Here is a 16,935-nt window from a genome sequence, read left to right as displayed (position 1 = left end):
TTCATGTTTCTGTCATCATTGAAATTCATAGGTTATTGTAAATGCACATGGTTAGAATTTGGCGCTAAAGGGAAAATGGAGTGTTCGTGGTAGTTTCATAAGTTCGCGGCAGCACTATAGTCACATACTTTTTTGGGACAGAAACAGCAAATATGAAACCACTGTGAACATTTCTGCATTTACAGTGCTTTGTCAAATAGCACAGGTCCGGACCTGTACCATAACCTCTGTACCTGTACCTGTACGAACACATTAGGCCACAGGAAGTAAATTTTATGGATGACATCAGCGCATGCATTGATTTTTGCCTGGTTTTGACATAAAAATCTTTTTTACCGTTCGGCAAAGGTCAACACACGGAAAATAGTACAGTCAGTTCTATCGCAAAACGTTCTAGATGCCATTTTATCTATTTTGCACAATGTCATGTAACAATGGTGAAAACTCTGTACAAATTTGTTGTACAATCATTGTGTATGCAAGCTGTAAAGAGATTGTTCCTCGTCACCAACTTACAGAAAGACACAGTGCAGACCTCATGCCAAAGTTGTAACATAGTCTTTAATTGCTGTGCCATTATCAAAAATGTGTAATCCGATGTGCTGTTCTTGAATGAAGTGAACTACCAACAAATTCAATAACAGGGTCAGATGAAGTAAGTAATGTCATGTGGTTTGAATAGACTTTTGTCCAGCTGTCTGTTGAAGACAAAATATAAAGACAGGGGATTCTAAATAGGGAGGGGCTAGTCTCTACCAGACGAACCGCGCCGGCTATAGGGAAAATATTTGCCAGGGGAGTTTGGCCATTGAGAGTTTCATTCGCAGGCCCAGTTTGCAGATTGGACCCACTGTGAAGCCGACTCCTTTCATACAATTCACTCTATTTGGCCAATTTCTACTATTTAATCCCAGCAATCTGAGGGGCCATCTGTTTTACATTGGGTGATTGTCTAGGTAGAGAGGGACCATCCATTTTTACGTGGGATTTAGGATCTGACATGGAGTTGAGATTCCGGGAAAGTAAAGGGGCCATCCATTTCACATGGGCTAAGGGTCTGGTAAAAGAGCGACCATCCATTTAGCATGGGATGAAGGCCTGAGGGAGAAATAAAGATCTTCCATTGCACATATGATAAGGGTTAATTGGGATAAAGCGTCCGGAAAAGGAGGGACCATCCATTTCACACGGGATGAGGGTCCGGGAAAGGAGGGACTTTTCACAGACTTCAGAGAATGGGAGAGAGGGACTATGCATTTTAGGTAAGGTTGAGGGAACATCCATTTCATTTCAGAGAGGATGTGGGGAGAGGGAACATCCATTTCATACCAGTTTGAGAGGTGGGCAGGGAGAAAGCATCAATTTTCCTCAAAATCTGATGTGAAATAGTAACTACGTACCCACCTGGTTTTAAACTGTTTATTTGATTGCAATTTTTTTTTTGCAACACAGAGGAATGCAAAGTGTACAGAGGAAAATACTTTTGATCACAAAGCTCTGATGTTTTTTTCTTGGACAAGGTGGCCAGCTTGTATGACTAGATACACACCACAGCTAATTGTGAACAAAAGACAGCTAATTGTGAACAAAAAACCTTATCTCATAGAATGTGAACAAGAAGCAAATCAAGCATTTAGAACAAAGGCTACAAATTTAGATGCCATCAAAGCACATTACATAATTTGACTACCGGTGCCTACACTACAGTGCACCGCATAGACACAAAGGACATTCTTATCTAAACAAAACAGTAAGTCTGACAGTAGCTCATCACTCTCCAAGCAGAGGTCGGCTCCGGCTGTATTTTCCCATTTTAGGCATTTTTGTTGGACTTTCTTTTTTGTCCGGTTTTCTTTATGTCGCCAAGCTGAACGTCTGCTTGGAGTGGCTCATGAGTCTAAGCTAAAAATGCTATAAGCTTAGAAAAATATTGTAAAATTTTTAGCTTAGCATTTTTGAGCTAGCTATTTTACAATTTTCTTCTAAGATGAAAATGCTAACTAAGCTTAAAATGCTAGCTAAGTTAAAATGCTAATTCTTACAAAGCTAAAAATGCTAACTAATGCTAACTAAGCTAAAAATGTATGTAGTAAATGCTGATAATGTCAAAGCATGGTACAAAGGTAGCTTGGAACCTTTTGGACTATTTTAAAGTCATTTTGCTGCTTCAGGCTAAGGTATCTGTCAGATAGTTAATGTGTTTGTGTTAGTATGTTGAGGTTGTGAGTGTGTGCGCACATTAGTATGTGAGTGTTACTTTGTGTTTGTATGTATGTATGTATGTGTGTGTCTGTGTGTTCCAACATCAGCCTAAGCCTTGAAATAAGTAGCCAAAATTTCAATAGGAAATTACAAACTACCTCTATACCATAAATGGACATTTATACCATAAATGGACATTTATACCATAAATGGACATTTTTATTTATTTATTGGTTCGGCATGTTGCCAGGGTTACCCAACTAGCCAGAGGCTATTACTAAGGGCGAACCCATGTGCGGCCGACTGTAGGTTTTTGGACCATCGCACACCGGGGCATGCCCCTACTCTTTTTCGAAAGGTGTGGTGGGTTCTTTTACGTGCGCGGGGTGTGGCTCTCCCCAAACACGGGACCTCCATTTAACGTCCTATCCGAGGGACGTCCCTAGACAAAGCTAGGTACTCATTTACACCTGAGTGAAGTGAGGGATTTTGTGTTAAGTGCCTTTCCCAAGGGCACAACGTCGGGTGCATGTCCAGACATGTCTGGGGGAGAGCCGGAATCGAACTCGGGCCACGTTGTTTGGCAGCCCTATGCTCTCACCATTACGCCACACCGACGCCACGATGGACATTTATACCATAAATGGACATTTATACCATAAATGGACATTATCAACATCTACTGAATTTCAAAAGATGCAGAAAAGACAAGAAAAAAATTATACTTGACCCTACCTAACAAATAGTAAGCTTTACTAGATATATCTAATGCTAGGTCACATTTCTAAGCCAGGGCCCGACCAGGCTGTTTGAGAAAACAAAGTATATGAGAATGTGTATCAAGAATATTTTATTACATAATTTATGGTTTAGAGTACTTTTATACCTTTTGTGTGTTTTGTTGCCTTCTATATTGTTTTTTTCGTTCACACAAGCTTTGGAAATGTGTCCCTAAGCGTAACATAGTACAAGTATACATGATTGCTGTAAAAGTGTACACTTTGCATTCCATAAAAGGTCATTGACAAGAACTTCATCAACAGACTGCTGGGGGCATGACAGGAAGTTTTCGATTTGTGATTGTCATTTCAGTTCTAGGTTCAACCTAGAAATGTACCATCCCCTACTGTCTACCTGAAGCATTATCAGCAGAGAGAATCATGATCTCTTGATTGATGGCAAGGTGTTGAGCAAATTTTGATGACACCTGGAGTGACATTGCTCGCATGGGGTTACGGTGTTCAGGAATTATCGGTCCCCCAGGAAAATCGGTCCCCAATCCATGGTGGGCGTGGCCTAAAAAGTACGAAGGCCCACAGGGCCAAAGCATAGATATCATCCACAAACACTGTCTTTGAATTGAATACTTACTGCCAAATGTATGAATTGTAAGAAGGTGGGACGGACATTGTCCACAAACACAAATATGAACGTTTCATCAACAAAAAGTATCAGTTTTTGGCCATTGCAGGGACACATTTTCCCGGGGTAGCCAGGATTTCCGGCCCCCTCATAGGAAAGTCAACAACTCTTCTCCTAGTAGTGATGCATTTGGAAAAATACTTTATTTTTAAATTACTTTAACTTGAGTTGATGCTCTTAACACAAAAATATAAACGTTTCAAGGGCAACAGTCTCTGCATTTGTCCATTGAGGGAATTCAGGGGAAGGGGACTCATTTTCCCGGGGTAGATCTAGGCGGGATTTTCGGTCCCCTCATAGAAAAGCCAACAACGCTTCTTCTGATGAACCTGGAAGCTTCTTTGTCAACTTGAAGGCGCTTATCTGAAGATTTAACACAACTATAAAGGTTTCAAAGCGAAAAGTTTCAGAACTTGGCCATTGAGGGGATTTCAGGGTAAGGGGACACATTTTCCCGGGGTAGATCTAGCCGGGATTTTCGGTCCCCTCATAGCAAAGTCAACAACGCTTCTTATGATGGACTTGGAAATTGTTTGTCAACTTAAGGGACGCTTCTCTGACGACTTAGCACAACTATAAACGTTTCAAAAGCAAAATAATCTCAGGATTTGGCCATTGAGGGATTTCAGGGGAAGGGGACACATTTTCCCGGGGTAGATCTAGTCGGGATTTTCGGTCCCCTCATAGGAAAGTCAACAACGCTTCTTATGATGGACATGGAAATTGTTTTTCAACTTGAAGACGCTTCCCCGAAGACTTAACACAACTATAAACGTTTCAAAAGCAAAATGTCTTAGGATTTGGCCATTGAGGGGACTTCAAGGGAAGGGGACACATTTTCCCGGGGTAGCCGGGATTTTCGGTCCTCTCATAGCAAAGTCAACAACGCTTCTTATGATGGAATTGGAAGCTTGTTTTTCAACTTGAAGGCACTTATCTGAAGATTTAACGCAACTAGAAACGTTTTAAAAGCAAAATGTTTCAGGATTTTGCCATTGAGGGGATTTCAGGTAAAGGGGGCACATTTTCCCGGGCCGGGGTTAAGCCGGGATTTTCGGTCCCCTAATGAGAAAGTCAACAACGTCTCTTCTGATGGACTTGGAAGCCTGTTTTTCAACAGGAAGACGCTTCTATGAAGATATGACACAACTATAAACGTTTGAAAAGCAGAAAGTCTCAGCATTTGTCCATTGAGAGAATTTCGGGTAAAGGGGACACATTTTCCCGGGCCGGTGTTAAGCCGGGATTTTCGGTCCCCTTATGGAAAAGTCAACAACGTCTCTTATAATGGACTTGGAAACCTGTTTTTCAACTTGTAGACGCTTCTCTGAAGACCTAACACAACTATAAACGTTTCAAAAACAAAAAGTCTTAGCATTTGGCAATTGAATTGAGGGGATTTCAGGTAAAGGGGACACATTTTCCCGGGCCGGGATTTTCGGTCCCCTCATAGCAAATCGCGAAGATGATTGAAGACGCTTCCCTGAAGACTTGACAAAACTATAAATTTTTTGCTTTAGAAACGTCTATAGATGTATCAAGTCTTCAGAGAAGCGTCATCATGTTGAAAACAGGTTTCCAAGTGAATGAGAAGAGACGTTGTTGACTTTCTTATGAGGGGACCGAAAATCCCGGCTTAACCCCAGCCCGGAAAAATGTGTCCCCTTTACCTAAAATCCCCTCAATGGCCAAATGCTGAGACTTTTTGCTTTCGAAACGTTTATAGTTGTGTTAGGTCTTCAGAGAAGCGCCTTCAAGTTGAAAAACAGGTTTTCAAGTGCATCAGAAGAGACGTTGTTGACTTTCCTATGAGGGGACCGAAAATCCCGGCTTAACCTCGGCCCGGGAAAATATGTCCCCTTTACCTGAAATCCCCTCAATGGCCAAATGCTGAGACTTTTGCCTTTGAAACGTTTATAGTTGTGTCAGGTCTTCAGAGAAGCTTCTTCAACTTGCAAAACAGGTTTCCAATTGCATCAGAAGAGACGTTGTTGACTTTCCTACTTGGGGACCGAAAATCCCGGCTATCCCGGCCCGGGAAAATGTGTCCCCTTTACCTAAAATCTCCTCAATGGCCAAATGCTGAGACTTTTTGTTTTCCAAACGTTGATAGTTGTGTCATATCTTCATAGAAGCGTCTTCGAGTTGAAAAACAAGCGCCCAGGTTCAAGAGAAGACAAAATGTTGACTTTCAAATGAGGGGACCGAAAATCCCGGCTACCCTGGCCCGGGAAAATGTGTCCCCTTTACCTGAAATCTCCTCAATGGCCAAATACTGAGACTTTCTGCATCTGAAACGTTTATAGTTGTGTTAGGTCTTCAGAGAAGCGTCTTCAATTTGAAATAGAGGTTTCCAAATACATCAGAAGAGACGTTGTCGACTTTCAAATGAGGGGACCGAAAATCCCGGCTATCCCGGGAAAATGTGTCCCCTTCAGATGAAATCCCACAATGGCCAAAACCCTTTGAAACGTTTATATCAATTTTCATAGATTCGTCTTTAAGTTGAAAATTAGGGTCCGAAGTAGACCAGAGGAAGATTGTTTCAACTTTCCTATGAGGGGACATTATTTGTCGACAATGTCGACAGTGTAGAATTGTTATGTTACAGCCTATGTTGTTGTGGGCCTTCGTACTTTTAGGCCACGCCCACCAGTCTCAAATATGGACCAATGGCAGGAGGGGGACCGATTTTCCCGGGGGGACCGATAATTCCTGAACAACGGCATTTCAAAAGCGATGGGTGCTTCGTCACACGGCTCCAGCCTATTTCTGTGGTATATAAACCCGATGTAAGGCAGATTCAGTTTCTGTAACTATGCAGATAGCTGGGATTACTCTTGGAGTAAGTGCAAAATTTGGTGTTTCAGACAGCAGAGATTTTCCTGGTTCTGTTAGCTCACAACTACTCAGGCTCTCCAAACCACCTGCCTTCCTTTCCGGCCCTGTGTCATTGTCTTGGATCGGGACTCCAAGATATGACACAAGGCAAATTATGTCGTGGTCTAGGTTCCCGACAACCCACTGACCACCACATAAACAGAAAGGACAATAGATGGTAGAAGAATCCAAGCAGTCATAAGCTAACAGAACCAGGAAAATCCTTGTTCTTTGAAACTGTGAACTTCACAATCACTCCGCAAACAATCTCAGCCATCAACACAGCCACAGAAACTGAACCAACCACCCACCGGCTGATTGTACACCACAGAAACCAACTGAAGCCTTGCATGTAAAAGTAGCCACCACTCACAAAATGCACCAACCCCCAACCAACAACAACACTCAGGATATCAACAAAACACATCAAGCACCCTACCATCAACCAAGAGATTGTGACTTAAGCCCTGCTGACAAGGCCTCAGATACACAGAAGGAACGGTATGTTCAGTCAAAGCTATATTAATTGCAACGTCACAAATCATTAACTTCCCATCATACCAATGACATGTCAGTCCCAGCCCAGTTCTGTGGAAACATTTTGCACTTCGAACTGCTTCCCTTGATAATAATGCAAACACTTAACAATTCCGGGTCCTCTTGCAGGGTGTACACACGAGCACCAGTCTTTCTGGATGTCACCGTGGAGATTGCGTGCTTGGCGTTGAACAACGACCTCTCAGCAGAATAAGTCCTTAGAGATGTCTCCTCCAAGCTAATTTACTGAATATTTTAGCTACAAGAAAGTCAAACACAGAAAGGAATTAGGACAAAACAACCAAACATATTCTCGCTTTATACGTTGATGAAAGTTAGACATCCAGGTAGTAAGATACGCCAAGTAATTATTTTTGGCGTATATTCTCGCTTTGTTCTAATCCAAACGCGACGAAGGCACGAGGATGCTTTATGCTCTACCGGGAGTGGAAATGGTGACTGAATTCATGCTGAAGTAAGTTTAAAAACAAAAAAACTCAGGTCAAACTATTTGCAATTAGGACTTGACTACTCAAAATTGGTGGCACTGGTATGGGTAAACTCAGTTCAAAGACATTGCCACTGGCATGAACAAAAAGTTATGTCAAAGTCAAGTTGGAGTAAGTTGTACAGACTCTCGTCACAGCGGTGTTAATCCAGTCAAAACATCCTTGATCTCAGCAGGGCCAGGGTGTACACACAGACATCAGCTGCAACATGAACACAAAAGGCTCAACGGCTTTCCAATGGTATTGGGAATGTGACGTACAATTGACCTCTGATAGACAAAATTTGTGCATGACCAAAAATTCAGATACAAGATGATCAGAAATCTTCATTGACACAACAAAAGTATGTACAGCGACTTTCGTAAGGTCTACTACATCTATCAACAGTCAAGTGGATACACATGAATCAAACTATACATAAAGGTGTATGAGTAGATGAGTAAATCAACATGTTGAGTCCAACATATCATTTACACAATTGGTTCTAAGTTCTAGACCTTCTTTGATATACTGACCAATTTGTATACAGTATAAAGGTTTATCTCCCCTAGAAAGATGTGCACTGTGAACCATGCCCAATTACAGATCCATTTTCATAATGAATCCTATCACCATCAACTAAAGCTATATGCAGAACCTGCTGTCAAACAATCATACAGCACAGGCAATACTGCAATACCTTGTCAAATGTGGTATGAGCCGATCGATTCTCTTGAAGCCTCCTCGGCCAAGTGATGCCCTGGATGTTGTCGCAAAGAACCTTCAGTGTTGCTGCCCAGGTTCATGCACGGTCCAGACATATAAGTCAATGGTGTCTCCCCACCATTGCTGCATCAGACACAAAAGACAATGGCAAGTGAGATATTCTCTGTTTTAACGGTTCAACTGTCGTTGTCAACTGTCTTTGTTCAACTGTTTTGTTTTATCTTTTTATCAGAGGTGTCGAGTATAAAAGTGGCATACAATTATTTATACTGGACACCTCTGATAAAAAGATAAAACAAAACAGCTGAACAAAGACAGTTGATAACGACAGTTAAACCGTTAAAAACAGTTGAACAAAGACAGTTGAACAGACACCTCAAATCTTTACAGTTGAAAATTTGAATTGTCTTGGAAATCACAGAGCCTTTTTTTCATATTTTTATGAATTCTACCAACACAGCTTCTTTGAGACGCTAAACACTGCTTAGACGCTTTAAAGCAGACCCTGCAGTCTCACAATACAGTGAAGTACAAATGTTATTAAGTAGTCGACTTACTGTCGGATGTCATGGCCGCGTTGTGAAGACCCGCCATAAAGGCAATCTACAACTTGTAGATGTGAGACTGCAGACTGGCCCCGTTCACCCATGGCCGAGTAGCCGCGGCTGGAAGGACCGCAAGCCATGGACGAACAGTTACGGGGAGGAGAGGGACCAGTCCCGAGGCGGACTGCGCTATCAACGCCGGGTGGGCATCCCCGGACGGTCTCGGGAGGAAGAGACAGTGCAGCCGTTTCCAAGCTTAGCTGGCCGCGAATTAAACTCTACAGTTGGGAAATATCCATTTGAAAAGTACCCAGGTCTGTGATTGGTCTGGCAAGTTGGCTTGTGATTGGTTGGAAAAATGCACTTTTGAGTATTTCCCCCATCGGTTGCCTTTGGTGATGTCCTTCCCCGAATTGGCTACCTGTCTGATGAGATTAATGTCAGTCTAGAGTATTTCACCCGATTGGTCATCTATGCTAATAAGTTTAATAGACCTCTTTCCAGTTACGGCGGCCATTTTGAATTCCCAGAGGTCAGCTCGGGGTCATGCACCAAAACGAGGCAGTCCCTGACTCAGATCCTACTATAACCATGGGTAATGCCAGTTATACCATCTGCGGTTGTACATTTCGCCCCTCTAAGATGAAATAATCTAATATATGTGCCTTTCATATGTAGAAAATATAGTTGTGGACATTTTGACTTATTTTTGGCTAAATTTTTATTCGTTTTCCACAGTTTTTGATGGGTAACTTAAGGACAGTGTCTACATTTGTATATCCTCCTTAATATCTTTTTACTAGTAGGTTTAATACAAGACCTGGAAAGACTAGCTGCAGACTGGCATCCTTGTGGGTAAAAAATTAGAAGACAATTGGCAGTTGTTCCGACAATTTCTAGATGCCAGGATCCGTTCTGCAAACAAAGCTGTATGGGGTGATTGGGGTCCAATGCAGAACTCAGTGCAGTGGGAAAGGTGGGGGAGAATGGTTGCGCTCTTTGTATATTTGTATGTCAGTTTGCTCCAATGATAGTTTTGGTAGCATACACTTCCACAAGTTGAGTCCAGATAATTGTGGGCTGAAATTTAGCAGATCTATCCTGTGATTTTGATGATTTCTCAATGCTAAGATCGGCATGGCAAAGAAACGATATAGCCGTAAATGTTATCGCCAGTGGGACAGGGATCGACCCCAGTCTCTACCAAACTAACTACGCTGGCAACTAGTGATGGGGACGCATCTGTGATTACCTCGCCTTCCCCAATGAGTTCTGCATTGGACCGGACCGGTCGACCCCATAGAGCTTAGTGTGCAGACCGGATCTTGGTATCTAGAAATTGTCGGAACAACTGCCAAATGTCTTCTAATTTTTTACCCACAAGAATGCCAGTCTGCAGCTAGTCTTTCCAGGTCTTGTATTAATCCTACTACATGTAGTTAAGATATTAAGGAGGATACATGGTAGAGACTGTCCTTACATTACCCGTCAAAAACTGTGGAAAACGAATAAAAATTTAGCCAAAAATAAGTCAAAATGTCCACAACTATATTTTCTACATATGAAAGGCACATATATTAGATTATTTCATCTTAGAGGGGCGAAATGTACAACCGGAGATGGTATAACTGGCATTACCCATGGTTATAGTAGGATCTGAGTCAGGGACTGCCTCGTTTTGGTGCATGACCCCGAGCTGACCCCTGGGAATTCAAAATGGCCGCCGTAACTGGAAAGAGGTCTATTGCAGCCAGAACTAAACAGCGCACGACCTGTGATTGATAGCAATGGATCAAAACCGAAAAGGACGTGGAGAGACAAACATAAGTTTTACCACAAAAATCCCATGGACATTATTATGTTACGTTATGTTATCCTATCTTTTATATATCATATCAAATTACATTACATTTTATCATATTATATTATATTCCTATCATATATAAAGTCCTTGAAAATCCGTATCTACAATGTTTGTTATCTCCATGAAAAATGGAGATATAGTTTTGAGCGTGTCTGTGTGTATGTTTGTGTGTGTGTGTGTCCGTTTGCTTGTAGTCAGCATAATTCAAGAACGTCTGAATGGATTGTAATGATATTTGCTATGTGGGTAGGTATTGGAAAAACAAAGGTCAAGGTCGACTTTGGGCCCCCTGGTATGTGACCTTGGTACTACAGCAGAACTTCCATTTCTTGCACCTTTTGACCTGAACATGATATGGTCTTTGGTTTTGGATGGCAAGTAGCTTGTGATGTAAGGAAAAAGTTTGGTAGGTTTGGGCCCCCTAGCAGCTTACTCTAGAACTGCATTGGCATTTTTGCCAAAATCTTTCAAGGAAAATAACTGAACAAAGGAACGACGGATTTCCATGATATTTATCAAGTAGGTAGCTTAGACAGAGATGTATATAATGAAGTGCGAATTATGCCAATTGGGATTTAATTTGCACAACTAATGAGCTACCGAAAGGCTCCCCGATTTGAATACGTATGTATACCGCGCGCACCATCCATTGCGAAACCCCTATACGGAGCCTCGTTTTCGCGAAGGCCTCTGTTGCCTGTTGCTGCTTACGTATACCTTATGTATACCTTATTATCTCCATGACTGCACCATGCATATGTCACTCTATCGCTACTCACTTTACTGTACTATATTACTTGGTAATGATGACAACGATGGTTATTCACTAAGACAAAGGTGGGAGAATAACTACAGATTAACACGTAATAATCACGTGATTCCATGCAACTTTAATGATTTGTGAAATAATTTTTTGATCAAAACAACTTCATAAATACATGTTCTCATTTTCGATACTTTTCCTCTAAAAGACAACGCTTTTTTCTACTGATTAGTCAAAGCTGATCAAATTTCTTCCAATGTTTAATAAACTTCGTTATGAGTAGTGAAATCAATCAAACAAGTAGCTTGATGACTTTATTCATCCACAATTGTATAAGATACAACGTATGTCTGGATCTATATATTTAAAGATCACCGCTTTAGACAAACTACAGTCACGCGACACGCAGTACGGAATTGTAGCCATGCTATCTATGCTATCTGATGACTTATATCTGATTAATCACTAACATAGATTTACATGCACCAGTCTATAAAATGGGAAAGCTATACTTTGTCCTGAGATAGATTCCTGCTTCATAAACAAGAGTTCCGCGACCTCATATCTCCATGAACAATTCTATTTATGCAAATGACATACACATCTACATAATATATGCTTAATCATAAACACCTTTATCTTACTTACACATGTTGCAATATTGACAGTCCTACAATTTTCCAATTTGATGAATTCCTGTGTTTCTGCATTAATTATGCAAATGAGGAATTTATTTGCATAATTGGTACCTGTTGATGCTCAACTTTCCATAAACTACATATGTTACATGTATTTGAGTCTTATAATGGAAAACACTGCAAATATAGATTTTCCTCATTAGCTATGCAAATTAAGTCCCAATTAGCATAATTTGCACTTCATTATGTAAATCTCTGTCTAAGCTACCTGCATACTAAATATCACGGATATCCGTCGTTCCTTTGTTCAGTTATTCTCCTTAGAAGGTTTTCACGATGACGCCCCTGCAGTTCCAGAGCAAGCTGCTAGGGGGCCCAAACCTACACTACTTTTTCATTACGTCACAAGCTATCTGCCACCCAAAAATCAAGACCACAGCACGTCCAGGTCAAAAGATACAAAAATTGAAGTTCTGCTGCAGTACCAAGGTCACATACCAGGGGGCCCAAAATTGACCCTGACCTTCGGCTTCACAACACCCGCCCACATACCAAATATCATTGTAATCCATCGAGAGGTTCTTGAGTTATGCTGACTACAAGAGTCCGGAAACACAACACAAACACACACACACACACACAGACACGCCAAAAACAATATCTCCATTTTTCATGGAGATAAAAACACACACCCACAGTCATGATAGAAAGATACACACGCCAAATCACCACCTGCCGAAACCTAGTCTGCACATGGATCAAAAGCGCTACCTGTTAATCCACCTGAGTATTGCAGCATCGATTTGTCGAAGCCTCTTACGTTACCAGGCTCCAGAGGTGGCTGGAAATAGTAGAAAATGGCCAAATAGACAGAAAGACATGCAAGAGAAGTTTGTCTATAGGGGTACAGTTTGCCGCTGTGTGGATGGCATATTGGACCCTCCCTCCGTACCGTAGCCGACTCCCTTAGCATACTATTCACTCTATTTGGCCAATTTCTAGCCTGGTAGAGGCTAGGTTTGTCATTGCTGCAATAAGTTTTTGCCTCTCTAGATGTCATCCTTAGACCGTCCGCAAATATGCAATAAACACCATTGTACTGTCATTGGAGCAGAATAAAAGAGGAACTATATATACAGAGCCAAGGAAAATGTCCAGTATTCAAATAATCTAGGCACTCCCGACGATCTCTAGAAAAGGGTGCATCTCCTGCGACGCCCGCTCCTTTTCTTTTTCTTAGGAGCAAACAGAGTGGCGAGGATGGCCTCGTCGAAGACGTTCTTGACGCCCTGCTGTGTGAGTGCCGAGCACTCGGCGTACGACTCCGCGCCTGTCTCCTTAGCCAGCTTCTGGCCCTGGGCAGCGGTGACAGGGCGCTGGCCGTTCTGCTGCAGTTCTTCCAAAGTCCGCGAGTCGTCGCGTCGGTCAATCTGTTCATGTAAAGAGACGGAGAGCTTCAAATATGGGAAAGGATCTATCAATTCTTTTAAACGCCAGAAGCAATTGCGGGAAGACCTGTAAACTTTTCATGAAATATCACCAACCACCGACAAGGATCTAAGACAACCTTTGAGCACACAAATTCAGTTGTTTAGTTCCTTAGCGCCTTTCCTTTATTTTCCCTTCGTTTTATTTGTATTGTGTTGTATCTACCCCTTGCGCAAATGCTGATAATTTCAGATATGAGGCTAAGCAGTAAAGAAGAAGAAGAAGAAGAAGAAACCGTATCCTTAGGTATCCTGAGTGTGGAGACTGGGGTATCATACCTGAGTTCCTACCAGGACAATGGGCGCGTCCGGCTGGTAGTGACGTAACTCGGGGATCCATTTCTCCCGCACGTTCGCAAAGGACGTCGGGTTCATCACCGAGTAACACACCAGGAACACTGACGTCATAGGGTACGCCAGCGGCCGTAAACGGTCATAATCTTCCTGTAAGGTATGAAATATTACTGTTCAAGATGGTATCACCTTTTTAATCCACATTATTGTTTACTTATAAAAAAGACAGTAGACTCTATTAATGTGAAGAGATCAGTCCACGTTCCTACCAACACCCCTTTCATCCAACGAGCACTAAACATGCACTAGATTGAGTTAGCACGAAGGATTTCTATTTTATAATACAATGCTAAACTTTCTACCAACACTAAGGTATTCACGGATCGAATTTTCGACGACCACTGTCGCCTTCTTCAGGATCAATAATGACCAATAACTGCCGAACGTAAACTCGATCCGTGAATACCTTAGTGTTGGAAGAAAGTTTAGCATTGTATTATGATTACTACCAACACAGATGAGCTTTCATCACAAGGATTTCTATTGGTCGAGCGAGTTAATACTTCTGCCGATTTCACAACGCATGCTACATATACCCAGTTACATAAGATACATACTAAAAAAAACTTAGTGATCACGATTGAAACAAAATGAAATGAATTTATTCCCTTTTAGTCTTGTACAGAGAACAAACACGAAAGCCTTCAATGTTAAGCATTTACTTGTACAAATGCCGGGGCGCCAGGTTCGTTTTTGAGCGATGAAACATTCACAAAAGACGGCATGGACAAAGTAAGGGACGACATACTCGCGTTCAAAACGTATATAAACGCCTCCACCAAACAAGAAACCGTTACATAACAGACTAGACTAATGATGGAATGCGCAAACAGATTGCGATCATAGATTTTTGTTGTTCTAGATCTTTCTTCTTCTTTTGTCCTCCTCAACTGAAAAGAAACACGGTGCTTTGTCAAGTAGCTAGTGGTGCAATGCATACGCAGCTTCACTACTATTTTTAGCCAAGCACACCGGGTCACCCCTACTCCTCTCGATAAGTGTGTTGGGTTATTTTACGTGCATAGGTTTGCGCCTGAAGCTCCCCCATACACGGGGTCACTGGCGTCACGTCACCATCCGAATTGACGGATGTAATACTTTATTATATGTCCAAGCTTGGCCGACCCTGGGATCGAACCCCCGCCAACGTTGAGACGTTTTACCTGTCCAGCCGTGTCGAACAGCCCCAGGTTGTACGGTGTGCCGCCCACCACGATGTTTACTGTGGAATGAATAAAGAGAATAATTGTTTTCTCTTTATAATCCTCCTGGAAAATCTCTTTATAATCCTCCTTTATTAGGATCCTCCTGGAAAGCAAGGGGCCAGTTTCTGGCCTGAGCGCGTAGGCAGGTAGGCAGGTAGGCAGGAATAAAGAGATATAAGTTCATTGCAAAATCTTGCCTGTAGACAAAGAACAGGGAAAAGACGAACAAACAATGGAGCAATGCAATATAACAATCTAGTCTGAACTCTGACTCTGAGTTCTAGCTTATTGGGTTTGACGTCTTTTTCCACGGAGACAGCGGAAGACGAAAGATCCCACTCTTTCTGTAATGTGTAGGTTCGACGTTCTGTTCTGGAGTTCGTTCTCGATATCTTTGTGGCATGTGGGACAAAACTCTCATTGGCTGGTGTGTTGTAGTGTCATTAGCTGGTGTGTTGTAGTGTCGTCCCTTTTCAATTTATAAAGAATTATCACCAATTCTTAGTTTTGTGATGCTATTTGTGAAAGATTTATGATAACCTATTAAGTGTGTACTCTGTATGTGTCACGTATACTTAGATTATCTATAAAAAAACACCTCCCTACTTCCACACATTAATTACAAGGCCGTAAGAGCTGCATAATCTCATTTCTATCGACCCGAAATCGCACGAGAAGATTGAACAGATTGATAAAATTGCTTCCCAAGTAACAAAGTATGTTTTTGAAGAAAACGTCTCGGAGGGACAAGATTGCTTGTATCCACTGACTGGCGATTTTTGTTACATTTTTCAGGAGTTTGCTTTGATAAAACCTCGCCATTTTTTTCCTGTTGGGTCATCTTATTATAGCATCATATACTAGTATCTAGAATGATACACAAAATAACGTTCTTTTATTGATGACCGACGGTATGTACACATATTTTCCATAGACACCGATTATATTATACAAAATATATGCATAGTATGTAGTAACGTCACATTCTCGTAATTAGCCTAGTAACTTCCATGGCACATTGGCTACATCAATACAAACACCATCAACCGGCGGCATAGAATTTAACACCATTAATAAATGCGATTTGATGTACGAAAACCGTCATTAATTAACGCAAATCCCTTCCAAATATAGATATTAATTCGGATTTTTTTAAAAATCAACCCGTAAAAAGCCTTTTTTTAAATTGAATGATACAATGTTGTGTACACACTGTATAAGCTGTCCTAGATATCACATAGAATTACAAAACAGAGAAACCCGCGCTACGGAAACATTATTCCTCATTTCCTGTTACGACTTTCAAAATCTGACAACCACGCATGTGTAAAAACTGACCCGGTCATATTCGTCGTATTCGTCGTACGTTTTTGATGTCGTAGAATTTTCAAAAGCGCTATGACAGAACCAACTGCCGACAAGAATTATAAGACAGCTTTATGTATATATTTTGCCGTAACAAGACAGCTGGATTTTGTACGATATATGCATAAACGATATATCACAAGAGTGTCATCAGTTTGTGAGCCGACGACGATGGTACGACAATCGTACGACTGTAAGAAGAACCGCAGAGGTCTTACCTGCGTAGTTGTCGAAGACTGTAGGGACGTAGACTGTCGGGAACTGCCCGGTTGCATAGCACATCAGTAGGCACGTCTTCCCCACCGCCCCGTCCCCTACAACCACGCACTTTAACGTCTCAACGTTCGCCATACTTCCCATAACAAGATTCCAAACGAACACGTCTAGTGTCTCTGAAAAAGATGGCTCTGCGCTTTGTCAATTCATCTGCTAGTACAAAAATTACGCGCCAGTATTTAT

The 16,935-nt window shown here is 41.6% G+C and overlaps 1 protein-coding gene and 1 long non-coding RNA gene across 2 annotated transcripts; both read right to left on the bottom strand.

The window, feature by feature from the left end:
• Positions 1–6,887: 6,887 nt before the first annotated feature.
• On the bottom strand, positions 6,888–9,100 carry LOC136424372 (uncharacterized). The gene is made up of 4 exons (XR_010753878.1): positions 8,813–9,100; positions 8,230–8,378; positions 7,677–7,751; positions 6,888–7,300 (listed from the first exon to the last, which is right to left on the bottom strand). It is a non-coding gene; the product is annotated as an uncharacterized lncRNA (long non-coding RNA).
• Positions 9,101–12,747: 3,647 nt separating this feature from the next.
• On the bottom strand, positions 12,748–16,911 carry LOC136424737 (cdc42 homolog). Its single transcript, XM_066413365.1, has 4 exons — positions 16,695–16,911; positions 15,070–15,128; positions 13,832–13,996; positions 12,748–13,495 (listed from the first exon to the last, which is right to left on the bottom strand). Exons 1-4 carry the CDS (start codon positions 16,834–16,836, stop codon positions 13,256–13,258), a joined length of 606 nt encoding a protein of 201 aa, XP_066269462.1. The 5' UTR covers positions 16,837–16,911; the 3' UTR covers positions 12,748–13,255.
• Between the last annotated feature and the right edge of the window lie 24 nt (positions 16,912–16,935).

Source organism: Branchiostoma lanceolatum, chromosome 18 (genome assembly GCF_035083965.1).
Source record: "Branchiostoma lanceolatum isolate klBraLanc5 chromosome 18, klBraLanc5.hap2, whole genome shotgun sequence".
NCBI classification, from domain to species: domain Eukaryota; kingdom Metazoa; phylum Chordata; class Leptocardii; order Amphioxiformes; family Branchiostomatidae; genus Branchiostoma; species Branchiostoma lanceolatum.
The sequence above is the reverse complement of the archived record's forward strand: the minus strand, read 5'-3'. Positions and strand labels throughout refer to the sequence as shown.